The 17,229-nt window shown below is 37.2% G+C and overlaps 1 protein-coding gene across 2 annotated transcripts in view; it reads right to left on the reverse strand.

Annotated features, from left to right (window-relative positions):
- Window positions 1–218: 218 nt before the first annotated feature.
- LOC106065322 (echinoderm microtubule-associated protein-like 2) overlaps window positions 219–17,229 on the reverse strand; it is a 51,360-nt gene continuing 34,349 nt past the window's right edge. For both annotated transcript variants that reach the window (XM_056017814.1, XM_056017813.1), the window contains exons 15-26: window positions 15,585–15,671; window positions 13,743–13,886; window positions 12,960–13,100; window positions 12,703–12,816; window positions 11,478–11,648; window positions 9,953–10,164; window positions 9,332–9,432; window positions 7,189–7,298; window positions 5,941–6,040; window positions 3,632–3,724; window positions 2,333–2,466; window positions 219–1,437 (exon numbers count right to left, since the gene is read on the reverse strand). In XM_056017814.1, coding sequence (XP_055873789.1) covers window positions 1,315–1,437; window positions 2,333–2,466; window positions 3,632–3,724; window positions 5,941–6,040; window positions 7,189–7,298; window positions 9,332–9,432; window positions 9,953–10,164; window positions 11,478–11,648; window positions 12,703–12,816; window positions 12,960–13,100; window positions 13,743–13,886; window positions 15,585–15,671 — 1,530 coding nt within the window. In that variant the 3' untranslated portion in view covers window positions 219–1,314. The remainder of the gene's footprint in view (window positions 1,438–2,332; window positions 2,467–3,631; window positions 3,725–5,940; window positions 6,041–7,188; window positions 7,299–9,331; window positions 9,433–9,952; window positions 10,165–11,477; window positions 11,649–12,702; window positions 12,817–12,959; window positions 13,101–13,742; window positions 13,887–15,584; window positions 15,672–17,229) is intronic.

Genomic DNA, 17,229 nt, shown 5'->3' on the forward strand with positions numbered 1-17,229 from the left:
TATGTTTGTATTTGGGGTGAATATTATGCACTTTTTTCACCTCTATGAATATAGGTCCAGGGCACTTAAAAAAGGTGAACACTATTAAACACGTGTAGACCTTTGACCTATACTTTTTTAAATATTGGTCAGATAAAATAAAAAATATCTTTTCGAAAAGTAATAAATTCAATTTTGTTTCAATATTTTATTTAAATTACATTTGGTTGAAATAGTTAAAACAAAACACAAAAATTCTAACATAGAAACCAATATTGTGACTTAGAGCGTTTATTTGAGCCTGTGGAAGTCAATATACCATAGAACAATGTCCGTACTATTACGTTCTACCAATCAATTGTAGGCTACTTGCTTAAGTTTATTATTTTATTTAAACATTTTTTTTCACAAATATTTGTATATCATTTATGTTCCATCCGGATGAAAACGTGTAGTGTACAAAGAGGGGTGGGGTGAAAGAAGAGAGTATCTGCGTGAATGTTACCGTAATTGCTTTTAAAATGCATTTATAAAAAAAAGGGGGCTTAAGCCTCCTCAAGCAGAAACGCTAATTACTGTGCTAGTGAAGTGCTTATGAAACTAAAAGGTTTTTTAGTTATCTATTTTTAGTTGGGGCTGCGCAGCCACGGGAAATACTGCATTCCTCATTAATCTTCGGACTCGAAGACAAGCCTTATTATTATTGTTAGTTTAAAGCGGTGACTTATAAAGAGGACTAAATCAGTTTATACCACCATATCAGTCAAGTACAATTTATTTTCCTTGTTCGGCACCAAACAAAATAACTAATTAGTTAATAGTTTTTTTATATTCTTGTTTTGTCAGGTAAAAGAAATAATTGTGAAAAGATTTCAGCTTGATCCGAGATTGGGTGTCGGAGAAATAACGTGTACAAACATTTTATCATGCAGAGTGAGATGATAGAACTTTTGTAAAGATATAATTATAAAAAGTCAATGTTTATGTAGGTAAGTTTTGATTTAGGGGATTTTCTTTGTTGGTTAATGTATAGAAAATTAAGACTTGTTTAGAAATTTTTAAAAAGGCTGTTGGCCAATGTGTCCAATCTGTCCAATGTAGGCTGCCTGGTCTTGCGGTTTGCGCGCTAGACTGTCGTTCAGACTTATCGATAGTTCCGGTTTCAAACCCTGCCCGCTGCCATCCCGCGTCGTACTGTGGGAGGTTTGGACTAGGAAGTAAATTATCTTCAACTCTGAAGGAACATCCAAAACATGTGAAACATTTCACAACAAACAAACATGTGTCCAATGACAAAAAAAAAAACTCAAAGTGTCCCCATCTTCCTTCACGTGGTTAGACAAGCTTCCACTGCATGATGCAATCATCAGATCCACCCACTGTAAGAACGCTCCGCCCATTGGGTGTAAAACACAAGTTGTGGGTGTGGTGATGAGCTTTATAGGTGTGACTAAAAGCCTGAAAGGATTACAAAGTAAAGAGCAAATGTTAGTAATAAACAAACAAGACAATAAGAACATGCCATTCAAAAAAATAAAAAGTATCATTCAACTGATTTCATTGGATTGAATTATATATGCAAATTGAAATTTAATTTTGGCTCATCGTGAAATTTGTGCAGAGCCCTTTTCGAGAATCGTGTCCACCCAGGTTTCCGTTCTTTGCTTCTGACCTTAATTTTCAAAAAGCAGACTTTGCCAGCTGAATAAAGGAATTCTTACACGACATTGATGAAAGTCCTTACGTAAAAAAAATAATAATAAACATCGAATTATTGAAAGGAGAAGTTATCGAATAGCTCACCCGTTAGTTTCTGCGTTTTAAATCTCGTGAAATGTATTAGAAGCTAGATATTACACCGAAATACATACTTTAAGATAAAGTAAGATAAGATCATTTTTATTGATACAATGAAATGGAAATTCAGTTTGACCACAGTTGACCAACTCAGCGTAACTACAGTAACAATAACAATATAGAGGGGGGACTGAAGAATAATTGAAATTCATATAACACAATTTCCGTAGTAGAGACAGAGTTAGACTGGTAAACACACTGTCATGGTGCTCTACTCAGTTTGAGCTTGGATCCAAGCTTCGTAATTTGTTTTTCTATTATTTTTTTTAGCCCTGTGCGAAGCCCCCATTAATTGGAGGCCCTAGGTGGCTGCCTAGTTTGCCTATGCCTAAGGCCGGCCCTGTCTAAAGTATATCTTATGTATTGAATCATATATTGGAGTCCACAGGAGATAGACTCCTCCGTGTTCTAGTATATAGGCTCTATTATTATCCATGCTGAAACTGGTTTCTTATCAAACAGAACGTAAGTTTAAACAATTACAAAACAAACAGACCCCTTCAGCACAGGATGGGTATCTGAACAAACTAAGGGAACCGTCACTGGTTGCCATGGCAGCTAGGTGTCGTGCAGGGCTGACGTCCACACAAGTCATGTGACCTTCGCTGGCCTGTTTCGATTTCCATAGACCTGCATGGCAAATGCGTAACAAAAAAATGTACTAATATTTTTTGAATGATAATAATAATAAGAATAATAAACCAAGTTGCATAGCTAATACACCAACACTTGGCTTTGACACACAATTTGATCGGTAAGGATACTCCTCCTTATTATAAATACTCGCCAAAAGAGGTTCTCGAGTCTACTGATCATCAGCTGTACTGGGATAGGCCTATTCTGACCGACAAAACGGTAGATTTTAATCGCCCTGATGGACGATATATATAGGACAAGATCTTCTTACACCTAGCTCTATAGATCCTAGTTGGTGTCATTCGGTCGTAGATCAACTATGGCTCATTGAACCCTTAATCATGTGACTATAGAGCCCCATCCTCGAGCAGGCACGACATGGCCTAAATTGTGCCGATGTGCCTAAAATCAAAATCAAAATCAAACCCATCCTGGAGTCTTTTCCGTCCAAAATAAGGCAGATTAAGTTGGCATTCACTATTTTTTCGTTTGGCACGCTTTTCTTCTAGACCTGAGGCCGGTGATTTTTCGCTGTCCATAGCTTTCTTAGTCACCGTCTCTCTCCACGTAATGCGGTCAAGGGCGATCTCTGCTCTACAGCCAACATCAATGACCTTTGCTTTAAGGTCCCGTTTGATTACATCCACATACCGGAGGTGGAGATGATCCGTTTTTCTTGAACCAGTCGCTACTTGTCCATAAGGGAAGACTTTTGGGATAAGATTATCCTCCAACCGGCGGACAAGACCCAGCCAGCGCAGGCCACGTTGTTGGAGAGTATAAAGATGCTGGTAAAGGTGAGACATCTTTACCTCAAGATTACGTTCAGTTCATCAGATGTAGACTGGAAGACAATTGATCCAAGAACAGCTAACACTTCTAAAGAAGAAGTTTACTGTAAAATACCGCAAGACCTATCTAGAAAACAAGTTGACAGAGACAGACTACAAAGTCAGCTAGAATACTAACTGACAGTCCTATAGTATAGACAGACTCAACTAGGCTAAACCGCAAGTAAAATTAGCAAGATAAAACTTAAATAGAATAAAAGTAGCGTGATTCTACCGGAATACAAGTTAACTTAATAAGACATGAACATTGAAACGTTTTCTTCATGTAATATCTTTATAAGTGTAGTGCTCTACAAACCGTCACTTACCTATCAAAGTGTGATCTAAGACACAGTTAGTTGTCGCCCATGTCACATCAGTCATAAATTCGCCAGGTACCTCGGTACAGGTATTGACATTCCCTGGACAAAAATCACAAACATGTAATGTACATGTATAATGTAAATGTATAATTATTCATGACAATATAAACCAATATGTCTGTTTCAATTATGTTTATAAATTTTAGCATATTTTATTTCCAGGCTTATGTACAATAAATTGAATTCCAAACTAGTGTGAAAGAGTTGCTTAGTACCCTTCATTCTTAGTGCTGACACCCCAAATGTGGACTCCATGTCTTGCTACGTACTTTAGAAAATTATAACAACGTGCATACCTATGTCTGGATTCGAGATAGAATACCAAGGCCTCTCACATTTACGAAGTCCATGTTATTAATGTGCCTTCAAAGTGAGCTTCCTTTAGTCTTCCGTGACTTATTTAGACCTCCCAGCGGACAACGGCATTGCCTGTATCATGTTTGGGAAAATATGCAGGTCGCAACTGGGTGTACAGAGTCATGTGAAACACTGCACTCATCCTCAATCTTCGGAATCGAAGACATTCCCATTAGTATTATTAAAGCGAGCTGATTACAATCAAAGAGTCCACCAAAACGACACCCCCGGTGGATCCCCCTGGCGTGGGGCCGTCAGTGTCTGTGTGTTTCAGGGAACGAAGCAAAAAAGGTTAACGGACAGAAAAGAAACAGTTCTAGCAAAAAACTTAGAGCAAACACAAATAGACCAAACCTTGTCTTGATTGCAGTGCTGTATTTGAGGAAGGGCAGCCGTGCCACTGTGAATCCACAAGAGAAGGGCCCCCACAACAGAGATAGTGAATTCACAGGAGAGTGGCCCCCACAACAGAGATAGTGAATTCACAGGAGAGTGGCCCCCACAACAGAGATAGTGAATTCACAAGACAGTGGCCCCCACAACAGAGATAGTGAATTCACAAGAGAGTGGCCCCCACAACAGAGATAGTGAATTCACAAGACAGTGGCCCCCACAACAGAGATAGTGAATTCACAAGAGAGTGGCCCCCACAACAGTGATAGTGAATTCACAAGACAGTGGCCCCCACAACAGAGATAGTGAATTCACAAGACAGTGGCCCCCACAACAGAGATAGTGAATTCACAAGAGAGTGGCCCCCACAACAGTGATAGTGAATTCACAAGACAGTGGCCCCCACAACAGAGATAGTGAATTCACAAGACAGTGGCCCCCACAACAGAGATAGTGAATTCACAAAAGAGTGGCCCCCACAACAGAGATAGTTAATAATCATTACTTCACAGCAACCTTTACATGCTTTGTTTTTCAGGCTATCGAGGCTAACCCTAGTGCTAAAGGATTTGCTCCGGAAAATAGATGGAATGGAAATCATCGATGACTTTTCGTCTCAACAAACTCGCCAAACTCCATTCGGTAACGCGGTCATTTTGTTTTTCATCAATGGAATTTGCTTTCGGACATATTACAACAATCTTTGTTGAAACAATTTGATTGGCAATACGTTTTTGAAAGACTTGAGGGAAATTAATAACGGACTTCCGCTCCTTTGTTGCCTCATGGCCTCTGACCTCCAAATTCGGCATTGCTTGAGTGTGAACCGGCTTTTCGAAGTGAAAATCGGACTTCACAGGCCCTCATTGAGTTCAAAGTGCGTTGGGCGTAATCCTATTCTTTTTTGAAGTAACGTCTGTGTCATATAAGATAAGACATGAGATAAGTTATTAATTTTTGTACTATGGTAGTCTTCTGGAAAAAATTGATTCCCCTTTCTCCAAGGTTAAGGCAAGAATTAGGCAGCATTTCAAGGTAGCATTTCAAGGTAGCACTGAATAGATTTGTGTTCTTTCCATATATGTGTCTTTAATTAATAAAGCAACGACGTCAAAACTACTGCCCGAGGTCCACATCTGGCCCGTGGCGTGATGATGTTTGGTTCTCGTAACCCTAAACCGTTATGTACACTACGTTATTGGATTATAGCCTTTTTTGTACACTACCTTTACCGGATTATAGCCCTTTATTGGATTATATCCCTTTTCTCACACTACCTTATTGGATTATAACCCTGTTATTGTGATATTCACCTTTTTTGTCTTTTTTTAAAACTTCTCTTATCCAGTTTATTGACCGATTTATTTCTCTTATTTCCAGTTCCAAAGAATTGATATAGGTCTTGCTTACTGGTGCAAATAATTGAACTCTTTATTGACTTTATTCATTATTGTTTTCTAGATGTATTCGCATATAAAAGATAAGGCTCTTAAATATGTTCTTACAAAACTTCTGTTCAGGTATCGAACTGCTACTTCGAATAATGAGATCTCCCTGTAACGTGTTGCTCGACCAGTCGATGGCGTGGATATGTCCGTAGTGGCCCTGGAAATGACACAATATGACAAGGAATACAAACCTAGAAATGGTTTAATAGTCTCTGAGGTAACTCAATCCTGGAAAGGCATTCTATATCTGAGCAAATATGGAATCTCAATAGTTGACAGGAGTTGCTTAATACAAAGTCTACATCAACTCATTCTGGTATACAGACAATACAGTACATGTTATGTCTCCCATTTATTACCACGGATCAAGTTGAAACTTTGCACGATAATTTATTGTGATTAATTGTGAGATGACAACACACGTGAATCAATACAAAAAATTCACCAATTAGTTAATTAAAGAGAGGGATTTTTTTTTGAAAGCGAAAAGGGCAATAAATCTAACAGTATTGAGATAAATGTCTTTAAATGTTGAGTATTTTCCCATGGATTTTTTAAAAGTTTTTTTTGTTGTTGTTTTTTTTGCTAATAAATTATTTTCTTTTTGATTTCCTACACGTTCTTGGAAAGCTGAGCTCTCTGTGAAACTGAGATTCTAGCCTAGTTTTAAAAAAAACACAAATTCTGTGTCCTCGGTGATCTATAGAGCAGATGATATATACAGGTCATTAGAGCTTTGTTGGACTCAGAGGCGCCCAAAGATCCCAAAATTAAAAATCCAGGATTTGAACCCGGGACCCCCAGTTCAGAAACCGAGCGCTTTATCGCTCAGCCACAGTGCAAGTTTATATTAAAGTAAGAATTTAAAAATGTGTAATTTACATCGAGATTTGAACTCGAGTCCCCCATGGTTAGAAGGGGTAGAGCTACTTATACCACTAATCAAGCCGTTCCAGTTATCTGATCCTCTGTATTGAACCAATTGGTCAAGCCAACATCGGTAAACTAACAAATCTATATAAAAAAGGATGACAAATATGCGAGATTTCACAGAATTAAAAATAAAATATCTGGCATTTAAAGGCCAACTAGCGTGGCATATGCTTTATATTTACCTGGCATAAATCGTATAATCACAAGGCAATGTCTCAACATTATACCCTCGGATCTTTTGGATGTAGAGAACCTGAACTTAACTTAATGATTCACTTAAGTTTAAGCGTTGAGAAACTCAACTAAAGTTTTCTAGACTTGTCCTTGAGGACATTTGACTTGAGATTGGTGGGAGTGGGGGGGGGGACTCACCTGGCATTTCCCTGACAAAGCCCAAACCTCCTCCTCTTTACCTTCCACTGACTGCAGAGAGTAAATGTGGACAGTTTTGTCGGTACCTCCTGCCGCAATCTTTTTTTGATCTTTTAAAAAAAAAGATGATAAAGGGAGATAGACGATTTAAACAGACTTTTTCGATAGGAACTCAAGAGTTAAGGTTTCTTTCAAAGCAGGATTAGGTCCACAACGTCTCAAACTAACGGATGTGATGAAATGATCATTTAGAATCTAGATGATGGGTAGAGTCTGGACAGAGGTATGGGTGGAGAGCCATATCTCAATCCTGGCATCTGGAAGAAATCCTTCACTGTGGTCAAAAGGTCAAAAGTGTGAAACATTTGTCGTGAACTTATTGTCGTTGAACCGGTTGTCGGTGAAAAAATTTGGCACTATTAAGTTGTAAGAAAAGATCTTCTTGGTCTGGAATAGCCTCCGCGTCAAATTTGGTAACAGCGTTTAATTTCCGACAATCTATGCAAGTACGTACTGTTGAGTCTTTTTTCTTAACCAAAACAACAGGAAATGCATAGGGCGATTGAGACGCTTCAATAATGTCCATTTGAATCATGTTCTCTATCTCCTTGTCTTAAGACATCTCTCATATGAATAGGAACTGCGTATGGCCTCAGTGTAATAGGCTTTTCTGTTGTGAGCTCAATGTTGAATGCTTTAACCTTCGCTTTACCCGGTATAGCAGTAATTATATCTTTATACTTCTCAACTAGCGTCTGAATTTGTTCTCTTTGGGATTCAGTTAATTCAGTATTGATACTAATATGTTCCCTGGAATTAGTACTCTCAAGAGTAGGTAACTCAGTAACTTCATCCTCTTGGTTTTCCTCTTCTTGGTCGGTTACAAGGGACGCTATGCACGCAAGGTCAAAAGGACGCAATCACGAGCCTTAACGGACATAAACTGAGGATTGAGTCCCTGTAATTGTACTCGTACCTTCGTGGAACAATATTCTGGGTGGGTGAGAAAAGCCTAAATACGGATCTCGAAAACGACTCGGACGATTTCCCTAGAAAACTCAAGCTCAAGTATACAAAGAAATAAATTTAAATTTGGCTAGAGAAGTAGAAAATCTTTATCTTCAAGACTATCTAGTAGGCATTACATTATTCAATAGTTTAATAAATCGATGTTCAGGAACATTTCGCCCATCGTCTTCTAGTATTAGATCTAAGGGCCTATCAATAGAATATTATTAAGTGTAGTTAGTGCAGTACTAGTAGATTTGTACATTCGCATTACCAGGATTTTTTTCTCTGGGGAGGGGAATGTGGCGGGGGTAAAAAATGTTCCAATGTTTCCAACATTATAGCTCTATCCGTTGTATAAAGGAGGTACTGTCTTATTTACACAACTTCTTTTTTTATTTACATAGTTCTTTTTTCCCTTAGTGCTATTTTCTGTTCTATACATTCTATTTGAATGTTTTTTTCCTGACTATTTCATTATCCATGATAAAAAACAAGGATAGAACCTTGTACATAAAAGTGACATTAAGTAAAATAAAAAAAAAAGACTTGCGGTCTAAAGGGCAGGTGATGTTAAGAGCATCTATTTCTTTGGCTAACAGTTGACGAGCAAGGCCTCATGTGGTCAGCACTACGACCAAACGTCTTTACTTTCCCCAAATACGTCATGTGCCCATTAGAGTTGGCTGGAAGGGGCACCCTAGGAGAGAGAAAGACAACAGAGAGATTATGGGGAAGAGATTTAAATAATTGTCTTTCAGAATTACTTGATGAGCTCTACATATAGAACATTGTTTTTATCTTCATCCCATGGCGTGTGGTGGTAGATTATTAAAGCGCTTTATTTTCCAACCCAAAAAGTTTTAAGTTCCAATTCCAAAATTTGATTTTCTAATTGTATCTGACATATTTAGGGGGAAAAAAGGCGGTTGGTCATTATGCTGGCCACAGGTCACCCTCGTTAACTATCAGCCATAGAAACAGCTGAGCATCATCTGCCCCTACAGTTTAAAAGTCTGAGAAGATACTTTTTTTTTAGTCTTTAATAAATTTTAAGTGATGAACTTTTTTTTTCAAAGTGATATTGAGAGTAGTATTTAAAAAGAACCAATTAGTATGTAATAAAAACAAAAACCTTGCGAAAGTTTGACAGTGGTGATTGCCCCTGTTGAAATCTTTTTATTGTAAATTTCCAGCACTGAAATGTCCGTTCTCAACACTTGTAGGATCACCAGGCTGACAAAGAGATACAAATAAGAATTAGTATTGACAAAAGGGTTGGGCGAATCGCGACTATAGAGCCACTGGCGTCTCTAGAAGAGAACAGTTCGGCTCGAGTGAAAGGGATAGAGAATATCTGTGAGTTTCATTATGGTAACTTTAAATTTGGTAAAAGACACAAAAGTTAAATAGTCATTTAGAATAATAACAAAAGCCTCGAATGGTATCTGTATTTCAGATTTTATTAGCATCGCCAGAAAAAAAAATTGTCTATCACTAACGTTAAACTTGACGACTTTATTGTTTGAAAGATTTATTTGTTTATTTTAAAATAAGATTTGAAATGTCTTCTGTAATAAAAAATTTCCCAGACGCTCTTACAAAATATTCAGAAATGTGTAGCTGAGTGACAGCTTGTTTAACTATCAGAAGAGTTCGAATCACGGTTATAAATAATATTTATCGTATTTTTTTTTTCATTATTTTTTTTCAGCTTTTGCTTTTCATATGTAGTCATTATTTTAAAGTTACTTACTGTCCGTCCTTGGTCCCCAGTACAAGCAGTTCCCCCTCTTTGTTAATGTCCACACAGAGAAACGGATAGCCCTTCATGCATAGCTTCCAGACAGGCTCTCTTGTCTCCGAGTTCAGCTTACAAATCACGCCATCAGTAGAGGCCGTGATAATGTCAGCGCCAAGGAACGACTGCTCGATCTTCTGCACAGCTCGCAAGTCTCCAGTGTGGCCCTGGAAAACAGCAAAAGTCAACAAGTCCTTCCTTCCACTTACACGTAAATCTGTTACAAAATTACTTATCATTTACGCTTATATAAAAACCTAGCATATCATTTCCAAAATACCTAGATTAATGATCTTCACATATTGGTATATAACAAAATAAAACGTCGTGCTCTCTCATGCAGAGACACTTTTTTTTTTTAATTATGCATTAAAACTTTAAATCGACGAAATAGCGAAAGACAAAATAGCGAACGACAAAACAGCGAACGACAAAATAGCGAACGACAAAACAGCGAACGACAAAACAGCGCCGACTTAATAGTTTTGACAACAATAACGCCTTCAGAGAGATACAGAAAGGTATTATATCTGTGGCTGGAAAGAAACTAACTATATTCTTTTCAATATATTAATTATTTGAATATGACTTGATATTACTCATTTGATTTCTATAGTGATGTCAATAAAAATTTTGTAGACTTAATTCGTTCCGAGAGTAGGAAGACAAAAATAAAGGGAGTCAACAAGAAATACAAAAACTTTGACAACCAAAACAAAGAGTAATTGTATCCGTTAGTTTGGGTCAGTCACGTACATTCTCGTATGATTGACCTAGAATTTAGAAAATGTTTAATAGAAATATTTTTATCGATTGTTTTTGTCTAGCTTTTACCATTCTCAGTGCGCTATGATCCTATCACTTGTCTGCACCAGATACGAAACGGGAGGAGGGGGGAAGAAGGGGGGTATCTTGGTGAATGTTTACATAATCCTTTTTAAATGCATAAACAAAATATTTACTCAGATGGCTTATTCAACTTATAGGCCTACTACCACAGCTGTTAAGTAGGTTTTCTTTCCCTTGTTCAATATATTGAATAAAATAATTAATTACCAATAGTTAATTAACTAATTTTATTTTTTTTTAATTATTCTTGTGTTGACAGGTACAAGAAATAATTGCTCCATATCTCAGCTTGAACCGAGAACGGGTGTGGAAGAAATAACGTGTACAAACTTTGTACCAGACAGAGTGAGTTGATAGAAGCTTTGTAAAAAAAACAAACAAAAAAAACACTAAAAACAAACGCGAACAAATGTAACTCTATTTGGAACAGCTACAACTTGTTCTTCTTGGACGTAGTTTTGTCAGCGTTCGATGGGGAGCTAGTTCCGGGACCCCTGTAATGCAAACCGTAAGTTTATTGGAGAAAACGCAGCACAGAACATATAGTCCAATACAAATTTGGCCAGGAGTTTTTTATTATAGTTTCTCAGCTTACAGTTCTGAGACTATGCCATATCAAGGCAGAACTTACTTGCGTGATAGGGACGTCATCTAGAGTGACCCCTTCCAGAGGAGTCGCCGACTGGTTTAAGTTGACATAGATCAGAGAGTTCATTGTTGTACCCAGCACTAAGGTAGAGGTGGCGCCATCATCCGAGGGTAGTAGAAGCAGGCATCGGGCTCCACCTTCAGATTTCGGCAACTGAAAATTTTGAGGACTCTCTTAATACTGCATATATGCTAATATAACTTCATTTAGCGAGTTGGGGATTTCGGGAACACTATTCTAGCTTACTACTATCCATACTATCTAAGAGAGGACATAACTAAAATTGTGGATCTTGAAGAAACAAAGGAAACAATAACTTTATTTCCCAGAGGTATTTGTTTAAAAATAATACATTGCACATATATAACAAAATATGTCTAAAAATGCATGCATACAACAGTCTCGCGAAACCAAAGCCATTGATCCAACTGGGCACATCCATTGTCTTCCGAGACACAAGGAGCCATATATACACAACAGCCTCCCTCAAACATATCATGTAAAGCATACATCCGAAATTTGGCTTTTATTAAATCATGTTATTTCCAAGAGAGCAAAAGTCTGTACTTTGTGATTGGTGACTTGTGAACGTCTCTATGATTGTATAAAGGCGATGCGAGGAAATATAAAAATACACAATATATACTTGTGTTAAGGGACGATTAGAAATTAATTATTTGTTTTCGGTATTAGAGGAAGTTTTGACTTGGTGAGAATGATGTGACTAGTAAAAACAAGACTAGATTTTAGAGATAAAACGAAATACCAGCCGACGTAAACAGACTACTTCCTGGACAACGTAGAAATAAGTCGCATTTAATGAACGGTTCCCATCATTGCTATTAAACTTGTTCGACATTCAGTATCATCGCCAACTAGTTTCTATGGATTGTCCGGCCTTTCGCTGGTGTCATTGGATGAAGTATTACGTTGAGTGTTATCTCCATTTGGCTTGTAAGAATTAGACACCGTGGAAGCGCCTAACACTTGCAATTACTGCCAAAATGTTAAACATACAATCAGCGACTGCCTACAGTTTGTCGTTGTATGTGGTATTTAAAAGTCAGGTTAGTTTGTTTTTTTTTTTGTTTTTTTTTTGCAATGGATTAGAACTTACAGTAACCTATGAAAATAAATAACTTTTAAGGAAGATACCAATAGCAAAGCTATAGCTTTAAACCAATACAGTACCACTGTGTTAACTGACCTGCAGTGTTCCTTCTTTGTCCATATTCTTCCGCCAGGACCAACAGTGAAATGCCCCATCCCGCCCGGCTGTCAAAAGATGACCTCGATATTGAAGCACACTTAAAACAGACCCCTAGGAAAAAAAACATATTTCTTCATAAGATTTAACGTCCCTTTAGTCCCTTTGTTCATTTAATTTTCAATAAGGAGTTTTTCTGCTGTGCCCTACAGCTCCTCTATGAGTTCGAGTAACACCTGGGCCTCTATCTTACTTACATCATGTCCGTGTTTAACGAAGTTTGTTATGCTGTTCCCCCCATTCCCCCAAATGTAGACTGTTCCATTAGAATCCCCTGTAATGAGATCGCCCTTCTGGTTGTGGCTTAAGCAGTTGATGTATCTCGCCTTCAGGAAACCCTAAGAAGAGAAATAAAATATGGTGTATTATAAAACAACAAAAGAAAACAGCGCCAAATAACAACAGAATGGAACTAAACATGATAAAACATCTCTCATGAAACCACACGTAAAACAGTCTACATAGTGAAATAAAAACGTCACGTTCTTGTTAGAAAGCCTCCGTCTGTCGGAGTGGATTCTTGTACACTTCTTTTTTCCACTTCCCAGTCTCGGATCAAGTTAAAATTGTGCATAATTATTCATTTTGATGACAACACAGGATTGAATGAAAATAAATTGGTTAATTTTTTTATTAGTGATGATAAATAAATTTTGTTTTATACAGATAAATGGTAGACAAAAATTGCAATATTGAGAGATATATCAACGATCGAAGGTGCTCTCCCTTCAGTCAATAAAAGCTTTTTTTAAAAGTATTTTTAATATTTTGCATGTTTTAGAAATCTTCAGTTCACTTATAGTAATATCTATGCTTTTCCTTAAAGTTATTTGGACAAGCTTTACTATTCCCTGATCCAAGAGGACATTTTTAACCTCAGGAACCCAGGTATATCATTCTTTGGTAAACCAAGAATTTATTCCTGATGTGCACAGGTATTCCCGAAATCCTCCTATCCTGTAAAGAGTTTAATGACGTACCTCATAATTGGGCTGCGCTGAAGGTTGGACACGCCTTGCCTCTACATAAACCTTCCACCAAGACAAATGTTCTTTCCCGCAGGTGACCAGCAGTTCAGGGTACTTTGGGTTGAAGCCCATATCGCATAGTAGCTCAGTAGAGATCTTGGGAGATGACAATATATGTTACAGTCCTTATCGTGTTCAAACGCACTGCCATGATTTTGAAAAGGGGTAGCCATAAATGATTGGGAGGGGGGAAAGGGGAGAGACAAAAGCAGAGAGAATACAGCCTGTGGTTTTGATTATCCCGGTTCAAATTCTGCCCGCCGACATGTTGGAGTTAGGACTAGGATGTAATAAAGGGCTAGAATGTAATAAAGGGCTAGAATGTAATAAAGGGCTAGGATGTAATAAAGGGCTAGGATGTAATAAAGGGCTAGGATGTAATAAAGGGCTAGAATGTAATAAAGGGCTAGAATGTAATAAAGGGCTAGGATGTAATAAAGGGCTAGAATGTAATAAAGGGCTAGGATGTAATAAATGGTTAGGGTGTAATAAAGGGCTAGAATGTAATAAAGGGCTAGGATGTAATAAAGGGCTAGAATGTAATAAAGGGCTAGGATGTAATAAAGGGCTAGAAAGTAATAAAGGGCTAGAATGTAATAAAGGGCTAGGATGTAATAAATGGTTAGGATGTAATAAAGGGCTAGGATGTAATAAAGGGCTAGGATGTAATAAAGGGATAGGATATAATAAAGGGCTAGCATGTAATAAAGGGCTAGAATGTAATAAAGGGCTAGAATGTAATAAAGGGCTAGAATTTAATAAAGGGCTAGAATGTAATAAAGGGCTAGGATGTAATAAAGGGCTAGGATGTAATAAAGGGCTAGGATGTTATCATCTTCAAGTCTATAGAAACGTTTAAAACATGTAAAACTAAGTTCACAAACTTCACAAACAAACAAACACTTCCTAGACATCTAGTTTGAAAGTTTAAATAGAAGGAAGCAGAGGAGATAATACCTACAAAGTAATTTCATTTTTAACTAGTTATCTCCCTTGTCTATACATACACACATACGAAATACAGCGCACGCAATCGCACACACTCACACATTCTGCCCCGCCCCCAAAGCTGACACTTGGCTAAAACACACGTATTTAAAATAATGGCAACAATCTACTTAATTCTGAAAATGTTTTGAGGTTTTGTTTTTCAAAAGGTTATTTGATAATATCTGACAGATCTCCAGTTCTTTACGTGTGGTGCAGAGATTGGATCCGGTGGAATGGTTATCACTGACAGGAAAAGGGGCAAAAGCGAGCTAGTTCCGCCTAAACCAGTAAGCTTCAGGCAGGAGTGGCTCGTTAGCCTTGGACAGCTACAAGAAGGTAAATTCTAATCTAAACCTCAGCAGCTTTGCGGCTACGTCAAAACATAGGGAAGACTTCGGGAGACGACCATGAGAAAAAATCAGGCGGTCGGTGACCCTTAGGTTGCCGCTGACCACAAACTGCATCAGGTCGAGACTATTCGTCATAGAAGGTCTCAACGCTGAATTGAAATGTCACAGCCTGTAAGCATTTCGGACAAATAGCTCGTTGCAAAGATATACAGATCTGTGACGTGGTCTAAACTGTTCACAGATTGTGACTTTGCAGTTCAGTGTCCAGGCTGCTTGGAAAGCGGGGGGGGGGGGGGGGGAAGGAATGCTGTGGGGCCGGCTAATATCGACTATAGCTAATACCCAGACTTTCATCTAATTTTTATGAAATGATCCATAGTCTCACCGTGACTGAAAGAGATCAACTTTATATTTTATATGGGTAAGTCTTATTTTCATCCTCCTGACAACTTACAAATGTCTCAGCCACCAGACTTCCTTCTTTCACGTCCCAGAGAGTCAGTTTCTTTTCTTGGGAGTTGTCTGCGCATGCCAGGATATCCTAGATACCCCACATTAAAAATTTAAAAAATGCGTTTTTAGGATGATATATGACATGAGATCAGCAAATTTGTAAGCATTAATTTTAAGATCAGTAAAAAAAAGTCTTTAAAAGTTTGTTGAATCATAACAGAAAATATAATAATTTTTGATATTTATTTTTAAACTTTTCATTTTCTTTTTACCATACTTCTATTCAGGTTAGAACTTTATGGAGGATGGAAAAATCTGAAAGCTGATCTCAAAAACGGCCTTAACGATTTTCTTAGAAATTTAAAAGTTGATTTATATCGCTGAGAAAAGAATTTCTAGCTCTTTGGCCACACGTGGAAAACTCTACTAAAATGAAATAAAAAATAAATAAATGAACTATCTCTATTTTAAGTTCGTCGCAACAGTTTGCCATGAATTTTCTTCCACTCACTTTGGTTACTTTTGGGTCGTGGAGGCGCCATTTTGTTTTTATTGATGCACTAGTAAGCCTCCCACCATAGACATATATATATATAGACTGGACGATAAAGAACAAATTATTATCGGAAATATTTGGGAAAAGATAAGTGTGTAGATCCACATCACAAACCTATATATATTTGCCTATGTCTATGATTATAAAACAAAGACAAAATATTGGGAATATGGCAGTTTTGCACTTTTCAAAACTAAAGATCAAAGGTATATATTGGCTGAAATGTTAGTCCTAGAATTTATAGCTCAATCGCCGCCATTTTTTTTTTCACATAGATATAGTACATAAAACATATTGACTCCCCCCAAATAAAAATAACTTCCTACTTCCAGTCTATATTTATTTATGTCTATGCCTCCCACACTTTAGAATGTGTTATTTTCTGACACAATTCAAATATAAGAATAACTATTTTAAGAAAAATATGGATCGGACTTATACTCAAGTATTTATATCATTACGTTGCGTAGATGCTTTGTTAAATAACATGAACAATAACAAACAAAAATTATCAAACATTTTTACAAGCCCAAGTAAATGAAAAGTTTAATTGTAAGTCATGGCATAATATGTAGCATAAGAGAGCTCTGTTCAAATCCTACCAGTGATTCGGTGAACTCTTTGCGCCTGTGTTTTTTTTTTGTTGTTTGTTTTTGTTTTTTATTGTGTTTTTTTTTTTATCTTTTAAGTTTCTAAAGAACAATTTTTACAAAGCTTATATCAATTCTGTCTGTCTGTCTGTTTGTCTGATAAAAAAGTTTGTACACGTTATTTCCCTGACACTCAATCTCGGATCAAGCTGAAATTTTGCACAATTATTTCATTTTACTTGTTTTATGGAGTGTGTGTGTGTGTTTCTATGGTGAGGTAGGAAGAGGTTAGCGATAAGTTGTGAATGATGCAACATAGTTGGCGTTGGTGTCATTAGGTCTGAGCTAGGAGACGACTCCAGAACGTGAGACTAAAAGGTTGTGTTTATTGTTGTGAATTAGATTTTGTTTAAAAATAGTATTACTTACGTGTGCTATATTTATTTATTTATTTCAATTTATCACAATATGATTTTGTCTGTATTATAAATAAAGTTACA

The sequence above is a fragment of the Biomphalaria glabrata genome, chromosome 18 (assembly GCF_947242115.1).
Source record: "Biomphalaria glabrata chromosome 18, xgBioGlab47.1, whole genome shotgun sequence".
Taxonomy (NCBI): domain Eukaryota; kingdom Metazoa; phylum Mollusca; class Gastropoda; family Planorbidae; genus Biomphalaria; species Biomphalaria glabrata.